The sequence below is a fragment of the Chiloscyllium plagiosum genome, chromosome 11, assembly GCF_004010195.1.
Source record: "Chiloscyllium plagiosum isolate BGI_BamShark_2017 chromosome 11, ASM401019v2, whole genome shotgun sequence".
NCBI classification, from domain to species: Eukaryota; Metazoa; Chordata; class Chondrichthyes; order Orectolobiformes; family Hemiscylliidae; genus Chiloscyllium; species Chiloscyllium plagiosum.
Window position 1 is genome coordinate 67,131,099 of NC_057720.1, and position 22,860 is coordinate 67,153,958.

The 22,860-nt window shown below is 39.3% G+C and overlaps 1 protein-coding gene across 1 annotated transcript in view; it reads left to right on the forward strand.

Annotated features, from left to right (window-relative positions):
• Window positions 1–10,824: 10,824 nt before the first annotated feature.
• Window positions 10,825–22,860, forward strand: part of ssbp3a (single stranded DNA binding protein 3a) — a 32,727-nt gene continuing 20,691 nt past the window's right edge. Inside the window, exons 1-3 of the mRNA XM_043699646.1 lie at window positions 10,825–10,915; window positions 18,389–18,469; window positions 21,032–21,091. Of these exons, the coding sequence (XP_043555581.1) occupies window positions 18,449–18,469; window positions 21,032–21,091 (81 nt within the window). The 5' untranslated portion in view covers window positions 10,825–10,915; window positions 18,389–18,448. The remainder of the gene's footprint in view (window positions 10,916–18,388; window positions 18,470–21,031; window positions 21,092–22,860) is intronic.

A 22,860-nucleotide genomic window follows, 5' to 3' on the forward strand; every position in this document is an offset into this window, starting at 1 on the left:
CTTCACTTGGAGGTCGCCACTGATGATATTACCTCGCCAGGTAATGAAACGTCTGGATATCAAACCTACAGCTCAGCGAGCAAACCTACACCCTAAACCTCAACCTGAGCTACAAACCTTGCAATAAGATGTTCTCTCCTTGAACGATTGCACAGCTTACAACGACTGTGTTCTAAACTGGCTTGTTTGGGGTGTAAATGAGCAGTGATAACAAAAGCTGAAAATTACAGCGGGTCAAGCAGTATATGTGAAGAGAGAGGAAGCAAACATTTCAATTCCGAATGACTCTTCATAATGTATATGAGTAGGTTGTACTTCTCACTCACTTTCACTGCGTGTTCTTCAGTCTTTTTTGTGCTTATTTTGCTGCTTAATTATAGAAACAGACCAAGTTATTGGCATGGTGTTAGCAATGCAGCACTATCACAAGATTACAATTAGAAGTTGCATATTTTTTTTGTTGACTTCTGGTCACTCAGAAAGACCATTTGAGTTTTAGAATAATTTGGATATTTTTATTTATCCTGTGGCCTCAATCTTTGTAGAATCAGGTGATCTCACATGACAGCCTAAGTATGATTTCATAGCACAGTGAGTGTGCTGACTTTCCATGCACATTTTTGCGTCAAACCAATCTTTTTTTTGTAACTAAACAGACTCTGAATATAAGTAATGGATACAAATGGCTTCTGTATTGTGCTGAAGGGTGTTTGCATTCATTGGTGGCTAAGGGATATCTGTCCACTGAAGCCCTGTTTTCCTTTTGTGGGTTCATTGAGTGACTTTGGCTTGGATGACTGTGGTACTGTTAGACAATGATTTTTTTCTTTTAATCAGATGAATGCAATGCCAGGTGTACTGCTACTTGGAAAATTCAGTTTCTGCGAATAGGATTATTCTGTGATAAATGCTTTCCTCTTAAGTTTACTTTTCAAAAATAACATTATGAAACCATAAAATTTAAGGACTGGTGAGTGAATTTTCTGAACGCTGATTTGAAGGTATTTAGATTCTTGATTTTTAGCATTAAAAAGGAGAGAAAATCGAAATCCAAAAATCTGAGTAAATTTTAGGGCACATAATTGATATTAACCTCTAGCATCATCGTTCTTTTAGCCTTCAAGGAATTTGGAATTCTTTTAGTGGAGCAGTAATCCCTGAAAGTTTGTTTTATTGCAAATAGTGAAAGTAGGAAAAAAAAACAAAACATTAAATTGTAATAATGCCTCTGATATCTGTGTTTCACACAGAAATTTACCCGAGTGGTAGGAAATTGTGGAAATTTGATTTCAAAAGACTTGGTGCTCAAGAGCAATACCAGCAAGTTATTTCCCATTCCAGTTGCTATCAGGAGTTGGTAAGCCTTCAATTTGTCCATGAAGGTGCATCCACAGTGCTACTAAGAAGGAAATTAGAGGGCTTTGACCCAGTGATTCTGAAATAACAATGACAGATTTCCAGGGCAATGCATTTCTTAACTGGGGAGATTTGGATCTGATGGTGTTTTTGTAGAGCTGGATGCTCTGCTCCTGTGATGTGGAGGAGACGGTGTTCGACTGGGGTGGACACTTAAACATCACACAATACCAGGTTATAGTCCAACAGGTTTATTTGGAAGCACTAGCTTCTAGAGCGGTGCTTCTTCTAGACACTGGAGGTTGGTACTGTTGTTAGACTAAAGCAACCTGTAGGTCATGCACCCAGATCATGTTCTCTCTTGTTTGTCTTTGTGTGTGGCCCTTTGTTGTATCGCATGGTTCTTCTAAGGATGTGCAGCTATACACATGCTCAGCTTGTAGAGAGCATCTGTTTTGTGTGACCTGTTTGTTGCATGGCACAATATAATCCAGAATCCTGCATTGCATCGCCCAGGTTTAAATGCAGCTATGCTAAGCTGGTGGTGGAGGGAGTAGGTGCTTTAAGGTGGTGAATGAGCTGCTGAACAAATTGATAGCTTTGCCCTAAGGATCACTGTTTGGTATTATCAGCATTTCTGTTCTTATTTGCATCGTTTTTCTTCACAAAAGAAACTTTCAATACCAGTTTAAGGGCTGAAATATTTACTAAGATTTGCATCAATGTTCAAGAAATTGAATCCTGACCAAGGCAATACTTTGCCGCAAAATTCAGGGCTGCAATTCTTTTCGCCCTCTGAGTTTTGTTCTCTGGTTTTATCATGGTTCCCTCAGGCAGATCTGAAAAGCTCAGTCTGTTGTATACAAGGGATGCACTAACTCCAACTTGGGTTGGATTTAAAATGAATTGCTTCGGGCAGACTTATAATTTGGATCTATTCAATTTCTTCATTTAATCCATGTACTCAGTATTCCTTAATATGAAGTACAGTTCTCCAGCTGAGCTCTGCAAATGGGAATATCCAGTTTATAAAATCCAAATGGCAGTTTCAAGGTTTGAGAAAAGAGCTGATCTAGTGGCTAGGATTTTTGCGAGCTGAGCACTTCCCGTAATTGAGTACTGTGTACATGAACTGAATGCAAAAATAGAGTGGATTCAAATTATAAATGCAGCCTAACAATTCGCTTCAGAACCAAACCTGTTTTACAGCCATCACCGATGACAGACTGAACCCATTTCTGTTCTGCTGTCTGCATTCAAACTGCTGTGTGTTGAAGGAATATGGATAGCAAGCTTGTAATACTCTTCACTCCCTTCTCTCTCTCTCTCCCCAAAACAAAATACACCGTGATTTGCCAAGTATAGGGAAAATGCTGAGCTTGCTGTCAGAAGCAGTACCTACCCCAGTTCCTGTCACCAGGACCAATCCACCATCGTTCCCATAGCTTGTGGTCCAAAGCCTGACATTTTATTCATGACATGAGGGCGTCGCTGGCTAGGCTAGCATTATATTGCCCAGAGGGCAACTAAGAGTCAATCACATTGTTGAGAGTCACATGTAAATCAGACCAGGTAAAGGCAGCATTTTCCTTCCTAAAAGACATTAGTGAGCCAGATGGGTTTTTCCAACAACTTGCTGGGCATGCAGCACAAATGGAGAGGGAGAAACAGTCAATGTTTTAGACACATGGCCTTTTGTCACCATTGTGTATTAACACACTTTCACGGATGTTGTCTTATCCTTCAAGTATCACAACATTTTTTTGCTTTGATTCAGAGAATCTCATTGGTGCTTCTTGAGATGGTTCTTTGAATTGCTGCGATGTGTATATCTTATGTGCTGCAGTAAACTGACTCTGTGAACAGGCAAAATGTTGGTCTTGAGGATTATGTAGGGCAGGTTATGATTTTGAAACGACAGTATTAAATTTGGCCACCCTACTTATAATGCTTTAATGTTTTATCTTTTCGTTTGGCTTTCCATTTAGTGCCTCAGACACTTTCTGAATAGCCAGACACCTTAGGCAGATGGTGGAATTGGAATTTAAAAAAATCTGAAATTAGAATCTAATGACGATGAAATCATTGTTGATCGTTGGGAAAATTATTTTGGTTCGCGAGCTGTTGTTCTTACCTGGTCTAGTCTGTATGTGACTAAAGAAGCAGAGTGATATAGTTGTCTTTTAACAATAAGTGCTGGCCTAGCCAGTGATACCCACATTGCTTGAATTAGTCTGTTTGGAAATCTTGAGTATTTCTCTGAATGATGGAGAGGAATAGATGGTCTGATCCATCACGTCTGTCCCAAGAAGTCATATAGAGTCATAGAGATGTACAGCATGGAAACAGACCCTTCGGTCCAACCCGTCTATGCCGATCAGATATCCCAACCCAATTTAGTCCCACCTGTCAGCACCCGGCCCATATCCCTCCAAACCCTTCCTATTCATATACCTATCTAAATGTCTCTTAAATGTTGCAATTGTATCAGCCTCCACCACTTCCTCTGCCAGCTCATTCCATACAAGCACCACACTCTGTGTGAAAATGTTGCCCCTTTCCCCTCTCACCCTAAACCTATGCCCTCTAGTTCTGGACTCCCCCACCCCAGGGAAAAGACTTTGCATATTTGCCCTATCCATGCCCCTCATAATTTTGTAAACGTTCCTAAGGTCACCCCTCAGCCTCCGAGGCGCCAGGGAAAACAACCCCAACCTGTTCAGCCTCTGCCTATAGCTCAGATCCTCCAACCCTGGCAACATCCTTTTAAATCTTTTCTGAACCCTTTCAAGTTTCACAACATCTTTCCGATAGGAAGGAGACCAGAATTGCACGTAATATTCCAACAGTGGACTAACCAATGTCCTGTACAGCTGCAACATGACCTCCCAACTCCTGTACTCAATACTCTGACCAATAAAGGAAAGCATACCAAACGCCGCCTTCACTATCCTATCTACCTGCGACTCCACTTTCAAGGAGCTATGAACCTCCACTCCAAGGTCTCTTTGTTCAGCAACACTCCATAGGACCTTACCATTAAGTGTTTCAGTCCTGCAAAGATTTGCTTTCCCAAAATGCAGCACCTCACATTTATCTGAATTAAACTCCATCTGCCACTTCTCAGCCCATTGGCCCATCTGGTCCAGATCCTCTTGTAATCTGAGGTAACCCTCTTTGCTGTCCACTACACCTCCAATTTTGGTGTCATCTGCAAACTTACTAACTGTACCTCTTATGCTCGCATCCAAGTCATTTATGTAAATGACAAAAAGTACAGGACCCAGCACCGATCCTGGTGGCACTCCACTGGTCAGAGGCTATCTAACAATAAGTCATGAAATTTAGTGTTAACTCCACCTGGGAGTCATGCACCTTTTTGTGAAGCAGGATATCAGATTTTTTTTTTTTAAAAGACAGGTCAACTTGTTTTTGAACCAGTATTAAACAATGTAATGTTGCTGAACTGCCAGTTATAATGATAATAGGGGGTGCAATAGGTGCTTTAGAACTTTTGAGTATGGAGAGAAAAATATTTGCTGAAGTTCTTGAACCAGGCTATTCTGCAATGATATTTGCTATAAAGTTGTATATCATTGTATATGAGAGTGAGTGATTGGTTGTGACTGTAATTTTTTCCCTCCTCCACCATTATATCTGCACACATTGCATATCTTTCAAAATTGTTGGTCCTACCACCCATTACCTGGCTGTGAAGAATGGCTACTTGGATAATGGATGGTTTGGGTGCCTATGGAGCAGCACTGCATTGTGTACCTTTTTGAGGTTGGCAGACGATAATTTGTTTGGGTTGGTGGGGATTCGGTGTTGGCTACCAATCTACCTTGGTGGTCATTCTGATTTTCTAGAGCGTTCTATTCAATCTGGTTCAAAGATCTAATGACACACCACCTGGAGCAGCTGGGACTTGAACCCAAGCCTCCTGGCCCAGGGATAGAGACACTATCACAGTGCCACAAGAACCCTTATGCTGATTTTATATGATTGGCACCATTTACTTGATCTTTTAAACATTAGGAGTTTTAACTTCATTCCAACTATGTTTCCTGCACGTGTAAGTTAAGGTTTCTTTTCTGTTATGCATTCATACTTTCTTTGCCAGTGTTTCACTGTTTGCTATTAGTGAAGACTGAAACTGATATTTTCCCTTTATAAACTCAAATATGTTCACTGAGTGGAATGAAGATGACGGTTCACAAAAGGAATCCAAAGTTTGCAATACTTGATTTTCTGAATTGCATGTTCTGGTGTGTCTGTTTTTCAAGTTTCTGGCAATTCGCTGTCTGACCAGTTGGGAATTCTACCTCCCAGTATCTGCTGCAATCTCCTGAAATGTGTTTAATATTTAATGGCCTAAGTACTGGCTGCTTTGTAAGATTGTAAAAGAAAGCAACGGGAAAAAGTGATGCAGTAATTCCCTGTGTAGATTTTTTAAATGCTATTTGTCTTGTTAACAAAATTGTAATTATTGAGAAATGCTTTAAAGGTAGCATTGAACAGTTTTATTGCTTATACAAGAGGCTGTATCGCTCCTTTCTGTATTGCCTCTAAGCAATGGAGGGCATGTGTGACCCAGCTGGAGATTATCATAGCTCTGGCAAGCCACTGAAAGGAAGTAATGGGGGATGGGCAGACGTTAAAATGGAATCCTCTAAAAACAACTAGTTTTAATAAGGAGCGACTGAACACACAAGTGAAAGCAGTTTCGCAGACAAGAATGAAGGGGCAAAACCAGCTCGCAAAATCAAAAATGCTCAGCATTGTAATGACTAAGAACATAAAAACACTTGGGGTTTGTTCATCTCTTGGAAACAATGTTTTCAAAATAAAATAAACTCTCAAGCTCTGGAGATGCACAGAATGAGTATTGTGCATGGAGTTACACTAAAACGTGCAGAAGGTCCTGACTTTACTAACTTTAAGTCATCAGTACTAACTTTACTGACTGTGAGACACTGGGCAGTATGGTCACTGTAATAGCCAAAGGTCTCCTGGACTAAAAAGAAGATAAGGCAGGATCCTTCTCTCTTTGCTATCTCCTTGAGACATCTGTAGTTTTGGCAAGAATACATTCATTCCTTATCTTTAATTGTCCTGATAGGCCTTGTACTGTAAGAACTATTATACATTTATTTTCGCATGGATTTGAGAGTGGAGCCTTGAGTATGCTTGGCAGGTTCATGTTTAATATCATAGGAATCTCTTTTGATACTGCCTCATATCAAACTTATTAAATTTAACTTTTCAAATCTTCATGATGTCGCCCCTGTATTGTGCCATAATTACTACGTGGCAACACTTATAGTTGACTGACCTCCTTGATGCTAAATGGCCAGCCCTCACTATCGAGGCTAAAATGAAGAATAAATAGCACTTTTAGGTAGTATAAATGTTGGTGCCCGAGACATTTAACGTGGACCTGCAACCTCGCGAGGAAGTTAAAAATCACAGAACACCAGGTTATAGTTCAACAGGTTTATTTGGAAGCACTAGCTTTCGGAGCGCTGCTCCTTCAGGTGGTTGTGGGACAGGATCAGATGATTGAAGTAAGCTACTGCTTCCAAATAAACCTGTTGGACTATAAGCTGGTGTTGTGATTTTTTAACTTTGTCCATCCCAGTTCAACACCAGCTCCTCCACGTCATCCTCAAGAGGAAGATAGGGAAGGAGTCATTGAGCAACTGGTTTTATGATCTGAGGGTTAATGTGGTATCAAAGTATGAAATGTGAAATCTCCGTTTAAGGTCAGTGCATTGGAATTTGGAGGAATTGCCCTTCAATTTCTTGGAAATCCATTTGAGGCAGCGGAAGCCAGTTCAGTTGTGACTCTCATGTTGACTCATTAATATTGCCTCCACGTACAGTAGTGAGTAAGGGTGCATTGGAGCTTCAAAATCTTACACTGGTTCAGTGTGGAATTTAGGCTTCTACAATATTTCTCTGATATCTCCCAAACACTCACTTCCACCTGATGGTTTCTGGTTGACTTAGTGCCCCATTATGAAGGATTAGAATCTTGTCTGAGTGGCTGAATTTCTTCTGTAATGTTGGTTAGTAGCCTAGTTGATTGTTATTGAGACAGACCAAGTTCAGTTCAATCTCCTCTCAATATCTTAAATATGTGAGAGTTCCTGAATAATGATGAAGGAACTCTGTTCTTCTGACACCCTTGACCAATAAATCAGATTGTAGCAAATATATCCTAGTCAGTTAGGCACTGTTTGTAATGTTATAAATTATTGTACATTGAATTCTTGACTGTTGAATGTTTTGAAAGGAAAAATTTATTTTTGATCATCAACCAGACATAATCTACTATTACTTCTATTTTTGACTTCAGTCAAGGTTTGAGTATTTTTGTAAACGGTGATCCAGTTTTGTACTTTCTTTCACATCTCGTTCGTCAGAACAGGAAACTAATCATTTCATTATTATTCCATTTTCTACCCTCTGCAAATTCTCATCCCACCTGTCCTGAAGATAGATGCTTCTGCTACAATTTTTTTTTTCACAGTTGCACACCTCTCTCGCAGCACACTGATTAGGATTTTAGAAATCAAAGTTGTTAGCCCCGGATGACATTCCCGTGAAATAGATTCTGAAGCTGTCCATGACTAGAGTTGCTGGACATAGAAAATACTTTTCTTCCTTCATTTAAGTGTCATGGTCATGATTCTTTAGAAATCTCACCCACTGAGAGTGGGGTCCATTTTTTCAAAAGATTAGCTTGGTCTCATGAGTGCAATCACGCTTGGATGGATGGATGAAGAAAATGCTGTTTGCAGCCATCTTTAATGGAACTGGTAAATCCCCTCCTTTTGTCCACCAGCCCACCACTATTCCAGCAAAACGCCTTGCATTTGGTTTCTTATGACCTGGTCTGTCGTATATGATTACATCATTTGGTCTCTTGATGTTACTCTCTCTTCTTCCACCAACACCAAATTCTAATGCATTTTTATTACTCTGACTTGTTTCTGTTCACTTGGGTCTCTGTTTTAAATTACTGATGTTTGCTTTGGTTTAAAATCAGAACTAAACCAAAGCAACAGTTTGGGGGGGAAACAAATGATAAAAACGTAATGAATCAAATCCGTCAAAACTGAGGCATTTATATTGTGAATTTAAAGCCCTCTGAATTTAAAAGTTATGGATTGAAATTGTGTAGATTTAGAATAATTGAAGTGCATTTACCATGTTCCTTTATTGTTTAAAAAGAAATAATGCTGCTGACCAGCTTAGTTTTATTTAATAAAAGTCAATTGAGGAGCAAATCTGTCTCCCAGTTGTAAAATTATGCTGCTAGCAAAGGTTTTTTTTCTTTTAGAGCAATTGACTTTCCTTTTGTGTGAAATTTGAGTGCATTAGATAACAGTAACTTGATTAGAAAAAAATTCAAATTATTTTATTGCAAAAATGATACCAGCTCTCCTCTTGAACCCAAGTATATGCACCAACATCTGTTGGGGTCAACCATGACAGGCCATCAGACCGTGTGCAAGTCTCTTTTCTGCATTTTCTTTCTTGTCTGCTAAAGGTGCTGTTTCCCATGTGCTACTAACAAATGTTGTGAACCTTACCCAAGCGATCATTCTTCATGCCAAAAGTCATTTGACTGCTGAAGTTATCAAAGCCAAAGGCTAATCTTTCTTTGATATGCCCTTCCTACTTGTGTACGTCCAGGCAGTGGATTAGGATTGAAGATTGATCAGGAACAGCATCTGATAATAAGCTGTATGTTTCCTGTTGGAAATGGAACTGTATCATTAGCCAATCACCCAGCAATATGTATGTCATTCCGATGATATAGTCATAGAGGTGTACAGCACGGAAACAGACCCTTTGGTCCAACATGTTAATATTGCTCAGGTAAACTGGAAATTTGAGAATGGTGGAAATTAAGTTTGTCTGTAATGCAAATAGGGAAGTTAAGTGGTGCTTACACTTTGTGGGGGTGGTGGAACGACTTACATTTTTTATTCTGCCTTTCACAACCACGAGATGACCCAAATCATGTTTCAGCTAATTAAGGAATTTTAGAACTCTGGACACATTTGTCATTTAGGAAATGCAGCAACCAACTTGTACATAAGAAGCTCCTGCAAGTAACAGTGTGATAAAGGCTAGATCATCTGCTTTGGTGGTGTTGATTGTGGGACAAATGTTGGTTTGGGCACACAAGTTAGTTCCCTGGCCACTCTTCAAAGTAATTCCTTTGTATCTTTTGCACTGAGGGGCAGATTATGGGCCTCCAATTCACTTCTCAGCTGGAGCATCAATCCATATTTTCTTTGTGAAGCTCCAGAGTGGTACTTGAACCCACAAGCTCATAGAGCCTCTGCTGGCATTGTTCATACTCATAATTATTGTCTATTCCAAGGTCAATCAAAACAGAGAATTCTTTTTTTTTTACCAGGCTGAACGAGGTACCAAGAGATGCCGAGTGAAATGTGAAGGCATAGATGAAATTTCTTTGATTAAGTTATTAAGAAAACATGGCAGTGATGTGTTAGAGTTGCAACTTCACAGAATATTGACTGTATTCCTTCATTCTCTCAAGCTACTATCTGTTCTTGAGCTATCCCAGTACTGGACAATCTACCTTTCGTCAAATCAGACCAGGGAGAGACGTAAGAGCCAGGTTACTAGTCAAATTCGTCAAATCAGACCAGGGAGAGTCGTAAGAGCCAGGTTACTAGTCAAACATGTATGGAATCTGGGAGGGTCTTCAGGAGGTAAATAATATTCTGCAATTGAGGAGTGAGGAGAGAAGAAACTATTGTTTTCAGTACACCAAGAGGCTTGTAAAGAGGATCAGAGTAAAAATTGATATTTACAAATTAGTGTGGAAGTACTGTAATTTAATGCTAATGGATCAGTGGATGTTGAGCTTGCAAAGCAATGTAGAACCGAACTGTGGTAAATTAGATTCAAATTTATCTCTTTTGTTTTTGTAAGGAGACCACTTGGTGTGGTAATGAACTGTATAGGCCACAGATGTCCCCCATTTGAACCCTTTTCTGTGCTAAGATGTGAAAAATCACTCTGGGTTCCCACTGATTACTCTCCAGTGACCCCTACTGGAAAATTCCCCCATGGACAGGTTCAGTTCTGATGTTCCTGATTGTAGTCTCCACTGGCTATTTGACAACCAAATTTGAACACCAGAATGGCTGTTCTTTTATGGTGAAGGTATGAGGTGTACTTCAGAAGAATTGGAAGCATTCTGGAAGCATGATGTAAAGATTATAAGGATGAAATAAAGAAGGGAAGAGGTTGCCATTTGAAAGTTTGAACAAAGAAAATGAATCCCAGGTACAACGCTGCCACAGATTCCCAGTGGGACCAGCATTGCAAATTTGGCATTTGGCAGATAATCTGCCTATAGGCGGGCTGAGAGGGTAAGAAACTGTCAATTATAACCTTGGTGTGTTTTTGTTTCTTACAGAGTGCAGCTGCAGCGCCAAGTCCTGTACTTGGAAACATTCCTCCAAATGATGGGATACCAGGAGGCCCCATTCCTCCAGGCTTCTTTCAGGTACAAAGATTACCATCCTTTCTTGAAACTGTTTTGAATTGATTTTTCCTTAGTGAATCAGATTTATAAAAAGTTTCAGCTAATGTATGAGACCTATTTCCTTCACATTTTGTGAATTCGGAGTGTTGGGGCTATAGGGAGGATTACAACCCCTCCACTACCCCAAGTAGATTTTAAGATTGGTTGGTACACTGGCTGCCAGTTGATGTGTACAGGAGATGGTGAGTTATGTGTTACTCATTATTTCTTTCCAAGATTTATGTAGACTCTGACTTTGAAGCATTTCTTGCCTGTAGTGACACATGAGGCAGACAAAGCACGCATTTAGGGCTACTTCTGTAGGGTAGGCTTTCCAGAATAGGTTTCTAACTGGTCACTAGAGCCTACAACGTGTGGGGTGCCACTCTGCTTCAAACATCATTGACCAGGAGACTTTCTCTGTTACTGCTTGTCGTAGCCAGATTGAATAGATTTACAGACTGAAAATCAATCCCATAATAAACACATTTTCCATGGCCTAGTCTTGGATTTGGACTCAAAACTGGGAGCTCCTGGCTCAGAGGCAGGGTCACTTGCCATTGCACCACAAACCCCCTACAGTATGTGTATCACAAACCAAAATGAAATGTATTTGAGACTGGTAGAGAAACCCAAAATACATGATCCCATGTTCACAACGCCCGAAATACTGCCAATCTCCAGCTATTAAAAGTGCTTTTTCATTCTTTTGTATATAAATCCTGACTCCCAAGAATCAGAAATATTTTCCAAAGGTGCAGTTAGGTTTAAGTCATCCACCTAAAGTTGACTGCGCACTGATTTTCATTCAACAAATTCCACATGAGGATCTTTTATCAGGGGCAGTGACTGCTGAACCTGAGAAAGAACCCTTGAATTTTTTGGTTGTTAGTTTTAAAATGCAATCTTGGTTGTGGTATAGGGATGTACTCCTTGTGTGGTCAATTCCAAAGGGTTTTAATGTCTGTGGTGAAGAAATATGTGATCGATCGTTTGTGCACTCTTGTGTGTTTGGTTCAGTGTTGGCTGATTTTTAATTTTCCACTCAGGAATTATGGGTATATCGAGCATGAATAGTTGTGAAAATTCTTTGGTTCATTGAAACTGGTACACACAGCAACAGCATTAGGAATGAGAATAGTTGACTGTATTTGCTATTCATTGTTCATAAAATTGAATAATCTAAAATTCCGCTGTTCATTTCCCCTCTTTTTCCCATCACTACTTCTGCTACTTCTCACTCTATTATCTCTCTTGCTTGCTCTCCCCCCAAAAATTTAGATGAGTTGATGAAAAACAGCAATGTCTGTGGAATTATGTTCCTCCATGTGTCTGAATCTTGAGAAAATCTCAGTCCTACAGTACTGAGAGAGGCTGTTTCAGTCCATCATGCTTCCTGCTGGCCTTTGAAGGATCTCTTGCAGTTATTATTGGATTGATCCAATTCCCTCTTTGCTTCCCCACAGCCACACCAGCTTCTTTCTTTATACGTAAATATCAGACAGCTTTAAAATTTATAATTCAACATGTATCTCTCACCCTTTTAGTCTTGTATATTGAAATTTGCAAGAATTGCTTTATCCCAGAGATTCTTTAGCCCAGTAACTTAGATCTGTGACTTCTGGTTACTAATTCTCATATTAGCAGAAACTCCTGTCAAAATGCTTTAAATCTCCCGTAAATTTTCACTGCTTTGAGAATGAGAATCCCAGATTCTGTGATCCTTCTGCTTGGAGCTCCTCAACTCTGATATTTTTTTTGAAATCTTCTGCAGGAGCGGAATAAAAAGACAAGAGTATTCAGGAAGTAAAATGCTTTGTGATAACCGTTACATCACCTTGTGTAGACTGGGTTAAGTTTGTTAAAGATTTTTTTTCCTCAAATTGGAAATTTTAATTAGCCTCTTATACAGCTTTTAGCTGTGTCCTTTATCATTGCTAAATGACGTTTGAAGGAATAGATGCTGCTTGTTGTGATAGGCATCATGTCAGAACCTCAGGAGGATTTTATAACAAACACGCAGTCAACTCACCAGAGAGCAGGTTTAATAGGGCCACATAATGGAAAAGGAAAAATGACATTCAGCACAAAGCCAGCAGGCAGATGTGTTAATTATGCAAGCGCAGGAAATATGTAAATTGGTATTAATCTCACTTGGGGTAAGAAATTCCATAAATCCCAGACTGGGACCCACTAAAATTATTCCTAAAATTTTAAACCAATGGATATGCGAGAGAAATTAAAACTAGAGAAATAGTAAAACATTCTTCAGTGTCCAAGAGAGATCAGAAACATAGTGCTATACTATGAACAATGTTATTAAAATTTACCAGTGTGATTATGCCCCAAAGCAACCATATTGACGGAAGGCACTTCTGGATATCCTGCGTTCATAAAAGGTGCCATACAAATGCTAAATACTGCAGCAATTCTTGAGATTAATAGACTTGTTATAGGGTAATAATCTTCACATTTGTGTAAATCTAAGTGTGAATTGTCTACATTGTACACTCATGGACTACGTGAACTAGTGGATTATATTGTTAATGTGGAGAAGTAGGCAAAGAGAATGGTTGCACAGTTCTGATCTTCATCTTTAGTTACTCAACACAGATGCAGGGAGGTTCCTTGTGGGGAGGGAAATTTAGTTTCCCTCACCCATTGTCGCTGCTGGATACTTTCCTGAAGACTTTTTTCCAGAGGATTTAAGAGTGGTGAAGAGTGGTTTTAATGGTGACTTGAGAGAAGATTTGAGAGATGCAGTTTTACTCATTATAACTGCATGATAAACAAAGAATGCAATTTTAGATTCTTCCATCTCTAGAGATGCTGATTCATGCAGGAATGTTCTTCCATTGACTCAGGGCGTTTCCATATATGAGTTTGGGTGATAAATGTTGACAAACTTTTCAACAATTTAGGGATTGTAAAGGTCATGACCTTACACATTTTTCTCTGGAAATAATTAGGCATTTTGCATTTGTGCACTTTTTTCAGTATAATCTCCATCAATGTTTATAATGAAACCTGCTTGTGTAAACTCATTGCAATATGTATTCACACCATCCTGCCAGTGGAGATGCTGCAACACTAAGATATAATTGAAGCATGTAAAGTTTACATTGGTTGTTCTCATTGTAATTTACACAGCAATTCACCATAGAACGTTTTTGTAAAATGACAATATTTTGAACCTTGAGAACTAATTTGTGTGATGGTTTAACCAATTTCTGCCCTAGAGTAACTTCTTTTCACCTCTTGACTCTCTTTTGTGTAGTGTCACAGCAGAATAAATTAGTTTATATTCTCATTCTTTCTATAGCTATTAGATAGTGATATTAGAGAGCAGACAGTTTTCTACCTTGATCATTACCTCAAGGCGAGTTGTTGCACGAATGTTTCAGCTTACGTACAATCAACTTGGGACAAACCGAGCATGGAAACTGGCCAATTCCAAATGTGATGAACCTAACAGCTTGTTTGGTAGTGCATTCAATCTGTGAGCCACTGTGGGCTTTGAATTGATGCTTTGTTTTGAGAATTGTTTTTGTTTTGAATTATGAGCATCTTTAGAATCAAGGATAGAAGTTTGGCTGTTGCATGCATTTGTGGGTTGGTTTCTCGCTACTACAGAACACTGAAAATGGCTTTGCTGCCTCCTATGTGCTGTCACCAATGAGCTGCAAAGCATTGGCAGTTCTACATTACATCACTGAAGAGGCCACTTGTCATTTATGAACCCAGATAGTCAAACTTGGCGAGTTCTTCTGTGTCAGGGCATTGTAGGCATTTAAGCCTTCAGTTGATACACTTGACGTGTGCATAAATGCACCTTCCAATAGCATAACTAATAGTGATAGCAGTGGGAACCCTGAAAGAGCCACCTCCGCCCACCCTAACTGGGGTTGATTGATATTATCATCTCTATCTTCCTTCCCCCCCCACACACACACACCCACCCACCCCCACCCCCATTGGATCATGAGAATGCTTGTTTTCCAGATTTGGATGGTAAATGTAATTATTTAATCTCTTGTTTTAAAGATCGTAAGCTATGAAGTTATGGCATTTCTAATGTTTGTGGTATATGTTTTGTATAGAATAATTCATGGGAGATTTATATCTGTTTTATTGGAATTTGGAAAGTTTTAGGCTGCAGCAATCGGATTTTCTCTTTTCTATGAAAACTAGCCATGCAGAGTTTGAACCTCCACTGATGAAATGGAAAGTTACTCATAAATCAATGTCCACTGCTGTGTTTGCTATGCATCAGCAGTTAGTCTGCAGCACGTTGAATAACAAAGCAGCAAGGCTCATATGCCAACACTGCCCCCTAGTGGTTTTTGATGCACTGCTAAGAAGTGAACAATAGATACATTATCTAAATTTGTGCCCATCCTGGTGAGATTTTGCACCAATCTGAATGTTTCCAAAGTGTTGTCTGTGGAAGGATGTATTAGATACAATATTCAGTAATATACACCTTGCATGCACAGTAGGAAGGGAACAACGGGTTAGATTAGATTAGATTATTCCATTGCCAACGCAAAGATTTGATGGTCCACTGCCACATGCGTGTTTGCACTTTTTACTAATGTGATTCTCGTATTTTAGTTTGTATGTGCTGCAGTTGCTGCAAAATGTACCACAATACCAGAGCACACAGGACCAAAATATGCTGATGCTGATTATTGCCACCAATGTCAATGATTTAGACAGAATGTCTGCAGGAGGGCATACTGAAATTCTATTTAATAATGAAAATAAAATGAAATCACTGAATGCAATTCTATATCACTGTGTATCCATATCTGATTATTTTTCAGGCACTTTAAATTCTTCAAAATAGAGCCATAATTAAACATGAACAAGATCTTAATTGTTAAGAGTTTATGTAAGCATCAATCTGTTTATGATATGGTACAAACTTGGGACCCGTTCAACTGTACTCTGACTATAATGCACCTAATAAGACTGACACAAATGTCCAAATTGAGTTAATACTGCAAACACAGGGCTACATGTACGTTGTGTTGTCTGTTTAATATCATGTGCAGGGCTGTTTCTACATTGTCAATGTAATACCATGTATGCAGGTTCGTATCTGTATTGTGCTGCATGCTGGGTCGTTGTTTACATTTTGCCATGTGCCCCAGCTACTACATGGGCAAGATTATGCTGTACTTTGTTCAAAATTAGGCTCTGAGCTAGTTCCAAAATGGTGAGGTCATGAGTTCAGTTTCCACAAGTCCATCACTTTCTGAACATGTTGTTGATCTTGCCCCCCCCCCCCCCCCCCCCCCCCCAAAAACTGGAAAATTGGCTTAACTTCTAGAAACATGGATAGGTTTATTTTAGAAATAGATTGTCTTTAATTTATGAACTCTTTGAATGCACTTGTAATCTGAAACCAGTTGCATTCCTTCTAAAATCTGCTGGTCTCGTATGCATCCTGTTTCTCCGTTGATCTGTGGAGGTGCGGTGCTCAGTGTTTGAATACAGCATCTCTAGGGAGGCTTTGAGGAAGTGGAGAGCCAGAGTTTTTAAAAATGCTTTTGTTGTGCAGACAGCTGGGCCCTCCCACCTCTGCATGGTGAGTTTTCTGGAGGATGTGATGTTTGTTGAAATGTTTACTTTGATGCTGCATCTGCAGTTACATTATCCGGGAAATACTTGTCAGAAGCATTAGTGCAAGAGGTCACAGTGGCGTGAGGTTTTGATTCACGCCTGAGAAATTGCTGCCAATTGGAAGGTTTTGCAAGGTCTTGGATTTCATGGATTTCTTCAAATGCTTGCAGAGATACGTTAACGTTGAGAGTAGCGCTTGCATATATGTCTTCAAGTTTATTGGAGCTGTCAGTCATTGAATCCTTACATGAATATGTTGACTTGGCGCATAACCAATACTGTGTATAGAATGGAGAAATAGGTTTGTGATCTGCCTCAAAGAATGACTCTTGATATATATTCCTCAAAATAAATATTGTAGGAAAGAAATATTTTATTTGAACTTTGAAGAGGATTACATATCAAACAATGTATGTTGTTGTTTGTTTGGTTCAAACTTGTTTATCTTGGTGAGATGAGAGAAATTTAATCTGGATGCTTTTAATTAGGAAGTCTTTCCTTCAAATAGCTAGTTCCCTTTCTTTGGAAACATGTTACTCCCTCTTGTTCTTTCTAAGTGGGCTTTCTCCCATTACACTACAATAAGTGAAATATTCACTTTTTTTTAAAAATAAAAACAAACATCCTGGTTCAGTGAGTAAATGCACCACCTCTTGTGTTTGTGACACTGAGGCATACAGATAAGGAAAATGCTAACCTCTGTCGCAGGTCTCTGCTGACGTGGTTGACCTCAGTTTGGGCAGAAGTTGTACACTGACTAAAAAGTGGCAACACTGAACTTGAAGGGAGAGGATTGCCAGACTTTTGCTTATGAGTGTTTTGTAGGACTCTTGATGGAAAGTGTGGACAGGACAGAACTGGGTGTTGTCAAGCTGTAGGATTAAATAGCATGTCAGGTTTACTTCAAGGAACCATGCCCCAGGAGGAGGAGAGGTAAGGAGAAGGGACAGGTTTCCTTTAGGCATCTAATTATCGGAGTACTCCAAATGAATTAACGTGAAGCAGTGCAATGTTAAGGTATTTGTTGAAGGTGGTGGAAGGTTGCAGTCATTGATTGCTCCCATTTCTGTGGAACATGTTTTTTTTTAACAACTTCATGGTTGTGCGCAAGCTGAAAACAATTTAATTGGCCAGGTGAGGGAGGAGTATTCTCTTCGGTCTTGATTTCTCTACCTCTTTCCCTTCTGTTCAAAAAAGTTTTAAGATGTAAACTTGAATTGCAGAATTTTTTTAAGATGTTGAACCTGCCAGCAAGTGTAGCGACTTGCTGTGAAGCTGCTCCTTATCAGTCGAGAAATGGAAGTGGTTGGCTCAGTCTCGAACTAATTGGTCCAAAAGCTTTATTTACCGCGTTTCAACAGGAGTCTTTTAATGAAATGATGAGATGTAAATTCTGTAGTGCGTTCCATTCTCACCAACACAAAAGAACTACAGGTGCAAATGCATTCCGGCTTCATTAACTTCCACTCCCTTTTAATTTGCGTAATTTCATTTTCTCTCTTGCTCGTTGCTGTTAATTAGGGCATCCTCTAATCAGTACTATTTATCACAGTGGTACTCATGTTTGGTAAAGCTGCTTTGCAGAAATGCTAAATGGCTAATTAATGTCTGTTAATTAAGAAAATTGCTCGTGGTAACAAACTACATTGTCGCTGGCAGCAGCCTAGACACTAACACTTGTTGAAAGCACAAACATGGTAGGTCTGCAACAGCTGTTACACTTTTTTAAAAAAAAATCTTTTGAGTGGCTCTGCGGTTCTCCGAGCCTTCTACAACTTGATGCGCTGACGCTATAACCCCCCTCCTCTGCTCTCTAACCTCTCGCAGGGACCCCCAGGTTCTCAGCCCTCGCCACATACACAGCCGCCTCCTCACAATCCTAACAACATGATGGGACCCCACAATCAGGTAATGAGCTGGTGCAATTGCTTGGGTTCATTTAACTCAAAAAGGGCGAGAGTTTCAACATTCAACTAATGATTTGACTTTGCTTGCTGTCATCTTGCGTACGAGACTCCTAATCAGGTTGTCCCCAGAAGTGAAACTTCCAATTAAAGGTCTTTTAAATTCGATGGATTTTTTTTGCCTTTTATCAGCCCACACCTCATGCTTTTTTAAAAAATCAGGTTTTCTTCCCCATTGCTCTCCTACTTTCTCCTGAAGGCATGCACGTGACGTGGTTGTATATTATTGGTTCCTCTCCGATAATCTGCTGATTGGCCATTCTGATCCTTAGTGAATGTGAAGAGGTTGTTTGCCTCTGGAAGGCATCACAGTCAAGCTCTGAACTGCCCTGCCATTTATTATAGAATGCACATGCTCCTCCACAACAGCCAATGCAAAGCAGAAATGCTGATTGACCTCAGTTCTCCCAACCTGGCCTCACAACCCCTTTCTCCTCTTTCCCCCTCTTCCCCCAAAATGCAACCCCTCAAAAACAACCCACTGATGCTTTGCCTTGGCATAGTCCATAACCTAAACCTTGGACTTAGTAGTCCACATGGTTCAGTATCATCCTGTATGGTGCATTTATTCACTGAGCCATTGGGCAGGGTGAAACCCTTGTCTTAAACTTGGTTATGTTAAGTCAGTCTGGCATGTTAGCATCATGGGAACATATGCAACTGCAGACAGAAGGGGGCAAATACTTTTTGTTTTTGAACAGTAATGACCTGTTGGTCAAGACAGAATGATCCATGGGAGTTAGGAAGGTTCACTCCTGGGATAATCCGATTAGCCTTTCTATAATTTTTCCTTCTGTGATTGTAATTACTTTTTTATGTACTCAGCTTAGTGAGTAGATCACTGCCTTGATACTGGACCTGTGAACATTGTCATTTCTTTGTAACTGTGTTCCAAAAATGCGTGTGTTTGAAATGTTGACAGCCGAGCTATGTTATTGGTATGTGTATATGTCTGTGTGTGTACATGTGTCGATATAAAATGTGCAATTCCTGTTCATAGCATTCTTGCAGATTGTTACATCGCCTTACTCTGCAGTGTTGAAGAATGTCATCACACACTTTCCAACCAAGTTCCTCAGTCAGAGTCCATTATATTGAGAAATCATTGCCTGCAAAATTGTATACATTTAACTTGTGTTGAATCCTTTAAACACGAGTCAGACGAGAAGCCATTAATACTCCTGATGACCTGTATATAAATACAATTTTATGATGCAAAAAATTAATGTCCTAAATTATTGGTGATTACAAATAGTTTTTTTTCTTTATTCCAGCAAGAAATCCAAATTTGATATTTTTTCTTCCTTCCTTCCTTCCTTCCTTTCTTTGTCCTCTGACTGCAACAAACTAGCCAGTAAGAGGTGGCCAAGAGAAGTCTGCATTGTTTGCAAATTTCCCCTTCTCTTTCTGGGAGATGGTTGTCTGTTTGCAAAAATTCAAGAAAATTGGTTGACTATATAACTGTCGATCTTGGTCATTGCAATGCTGGAATTTAGTGCATAAGTGGATATTTCACATATTTAATGGGGAGCCTTTGAATTAGATTTTTTTTTCTTTTTTTGAAAGCCTAAGATTTCCAGTATTCTCAGTATTTTTTGGTTTTGTTTAGATTTATTGTAGCTTTACTTATTGAGAGGAAATGTCTGTAAATATCTATTTAAATACATTTGTAAAATTGCTTAGTTTGCACTTCAGATTTGTAAAGTAAGGCAAGTTCTTTGTAACTGAACTGATACTGAGTTTCATTGTTGATCTTTACAACTTTACTGATCTGAACATCCCAAAGTTTAGCTTCAGCAGCAGTGGCTTCTCAGCAGTGGCAGATGCCTTAATTTGCCAGAAATCAATGTGAGCTGTTTTACTGTTTTTGAGCACTCCTGATAATTGACAGTGTAGTGCATTGTTTAATTATCACAGCCAGTTTGCTACTATATGAATCAAGGTTGTTCAAAGTTAAAGCTACAAGCACCACCATCACCACCCCCAATCCCCCATCCTTTTTTTTGGGAGGGTCAGGGAAATGGAGTGTCAGGGTACAATATCCAGTCAGACAGCTTTCTTCTCTGTGGTGCTTTCATCAGGGCACTTCAAAGGAAATTGAGATAGTTAAAAGCAAAGCATGTTTAAACAGTGAATTACGATTTTCCTTTCAATGACATCACAAAGTCGTCATAATTTTGGTCCAGATCCAATATGCAACCATGGGTTCGCTCAAGTAATTTATTCCTACAAGTCATATCACTCGGTCTCTATTTTCATTTTCTCCGTGGCCTTTTATGCGGAATCATACCACTTGGGTAGCAAATTGTACTGATCACACAACAAGTTAAGGAATTCAAAGTGTTTGATATGATATTGTACCTCAAAGTGCCAGGTTACTTTGCTTTGACTTTGGTAATTTATTTAATATTGCAGGAGTTTATGGGTTTTCAACTTTGATTTACGTAAGAACATACTGTTAGAAGTTTAGCTGATTGGAGACTTAACCAATTCTGTGTAATTGCAGCCTTTTATGTCACCGCGATACGCAGGAGGTCCAAGGCCCCCTATCAGAATGGGAAGCCAGGTACTGTACCAACTGTTTCTCTCACTGCCACAATGGTGCTAACTGTATTTAGCTAACTGGCTTGTTAAGATTGTTTAATACTGAGTGAGTGAAAGAAAGTTTGGAAGAAGTGTAGGTAATTCAACCCCTTTTGCCTGTTTTAAAAGTTCACAAGAGTGGGACTGATTTAATTTCATCCACCATTCTTTACTACATACCCTTTTATATTTTGTCTAGCAAAAACCTAACAATCTCAACAGTAAAATTATCAATTGAGCTATAATCTCATACTTGTGAGAATAGATTTGATATTTTCACCACTCTGTTTCACTTGCATGCAGAAATATTCCTTGGCTGTCTCTTAAATGACTTGGCTGTCTTTCAGGTTGTTCTTAGCCTAAACTCCAATTGTTGGCAGAAAAGTTTCTCTCTATCTGTTCTGTCATTTTGTTTTGTTTTCAAATCCTAAACCTTGGAATCAAATTATCCCTTAACTACCTGTTCTCAAAGGAATGCATGTGAAGTTCACATGTCCTTATTTCTGTTGGATTCTGGGAATAATTTCAATATGTGTTGTGTTTCTTCCAAGCCAAACACAGCCAAAGTTGCTGACAGACTTTACACAATACTCCTCCAGATGTGGTCTAACCAGAACTTTGGTGGGTCATAGAACTTTATCTTACTAGTGCTCTGGTCCTCAAGATGTAAAGGTTGACATTCACTCTATTCCACCCTTTTCTTTTTTGATTATTGCTTTTATATTTTAGAAATCCATGGCTATGGATGCCTCAGAGTTTTGGCGATCCGCTATTCCTAACTTCTTATCATTTAAATAAGATTGAAATGTTTCCATTTTATTCAAAACTATATTAAACATGAGCTGTGTTGTGTTTGTTGTCAAACCAACTGTGCAATTTTGTTCATTGCATTTCTTGTGCAAATATTGAGTGATAACCTCAGTTGGTTTAAATGTCAGATTTGTAAAGATGGAGCTGTTTAGTTTAGAGATTAATGTCATTAGTTCCCCATCTGAAATTCAAAATCTGGGACACTTAAGAACATAAGAACTGGGAGCAGGAGTAGGCCGTTCAGCCCTTCGAGCCTATTCTGCCATTCATTAAGATAATGGCTTATCTTTTCGTGGACTCCACTCTATTAACCCGCATTTTCACCATATCCATTCATTCCCTTAGCTTTAAAACGGATTACTGAAGTAGCATCAACTACTTCCCTGGGCAAGGAATTCCATAGATTAACAACCCTCTGGGTGAAGAAGTTCCTTCTTAGTTCAGTTTTAAACCTGCTTCCTCTAATCTTGAGGCCATGCCCTCTTGTCCAAGTTTCACCTACCAGTAGAAACATCCTCTCTATTTCTGTTTTATTGATTCCCTTAATTTTATTTATTTCTATAAGATCCTTCCTCATTCTTCTAAATTCCAATGAATATAATCCCAATCTACTCAGCCATTCCTCATAAGCCAACCCCCTCAACTCCAAAATCAACCTTGTGAACCTCCACTGCCACTACATCCTTCCTTAAGCAAGGAGACCAAATCTGCATGCAGTACTCCAGGTGTGGCCTCAACAGCACCTTGTACAGCTGTAACATCACCCCTCTGCTTTTAAACTCAACTCCTTTAGTAATGAAGGACAGAATTCCATTTGCCTTCCTAATCACTTGTTGTACTTACAGACCAACCTTCTGTGACTCATGCACAAGGACACCCAGGTTCTTCTGCAAATCAGCATGCTGCAACGTTTCCCATTCAAGTAGTAATCTATTTTGTGGT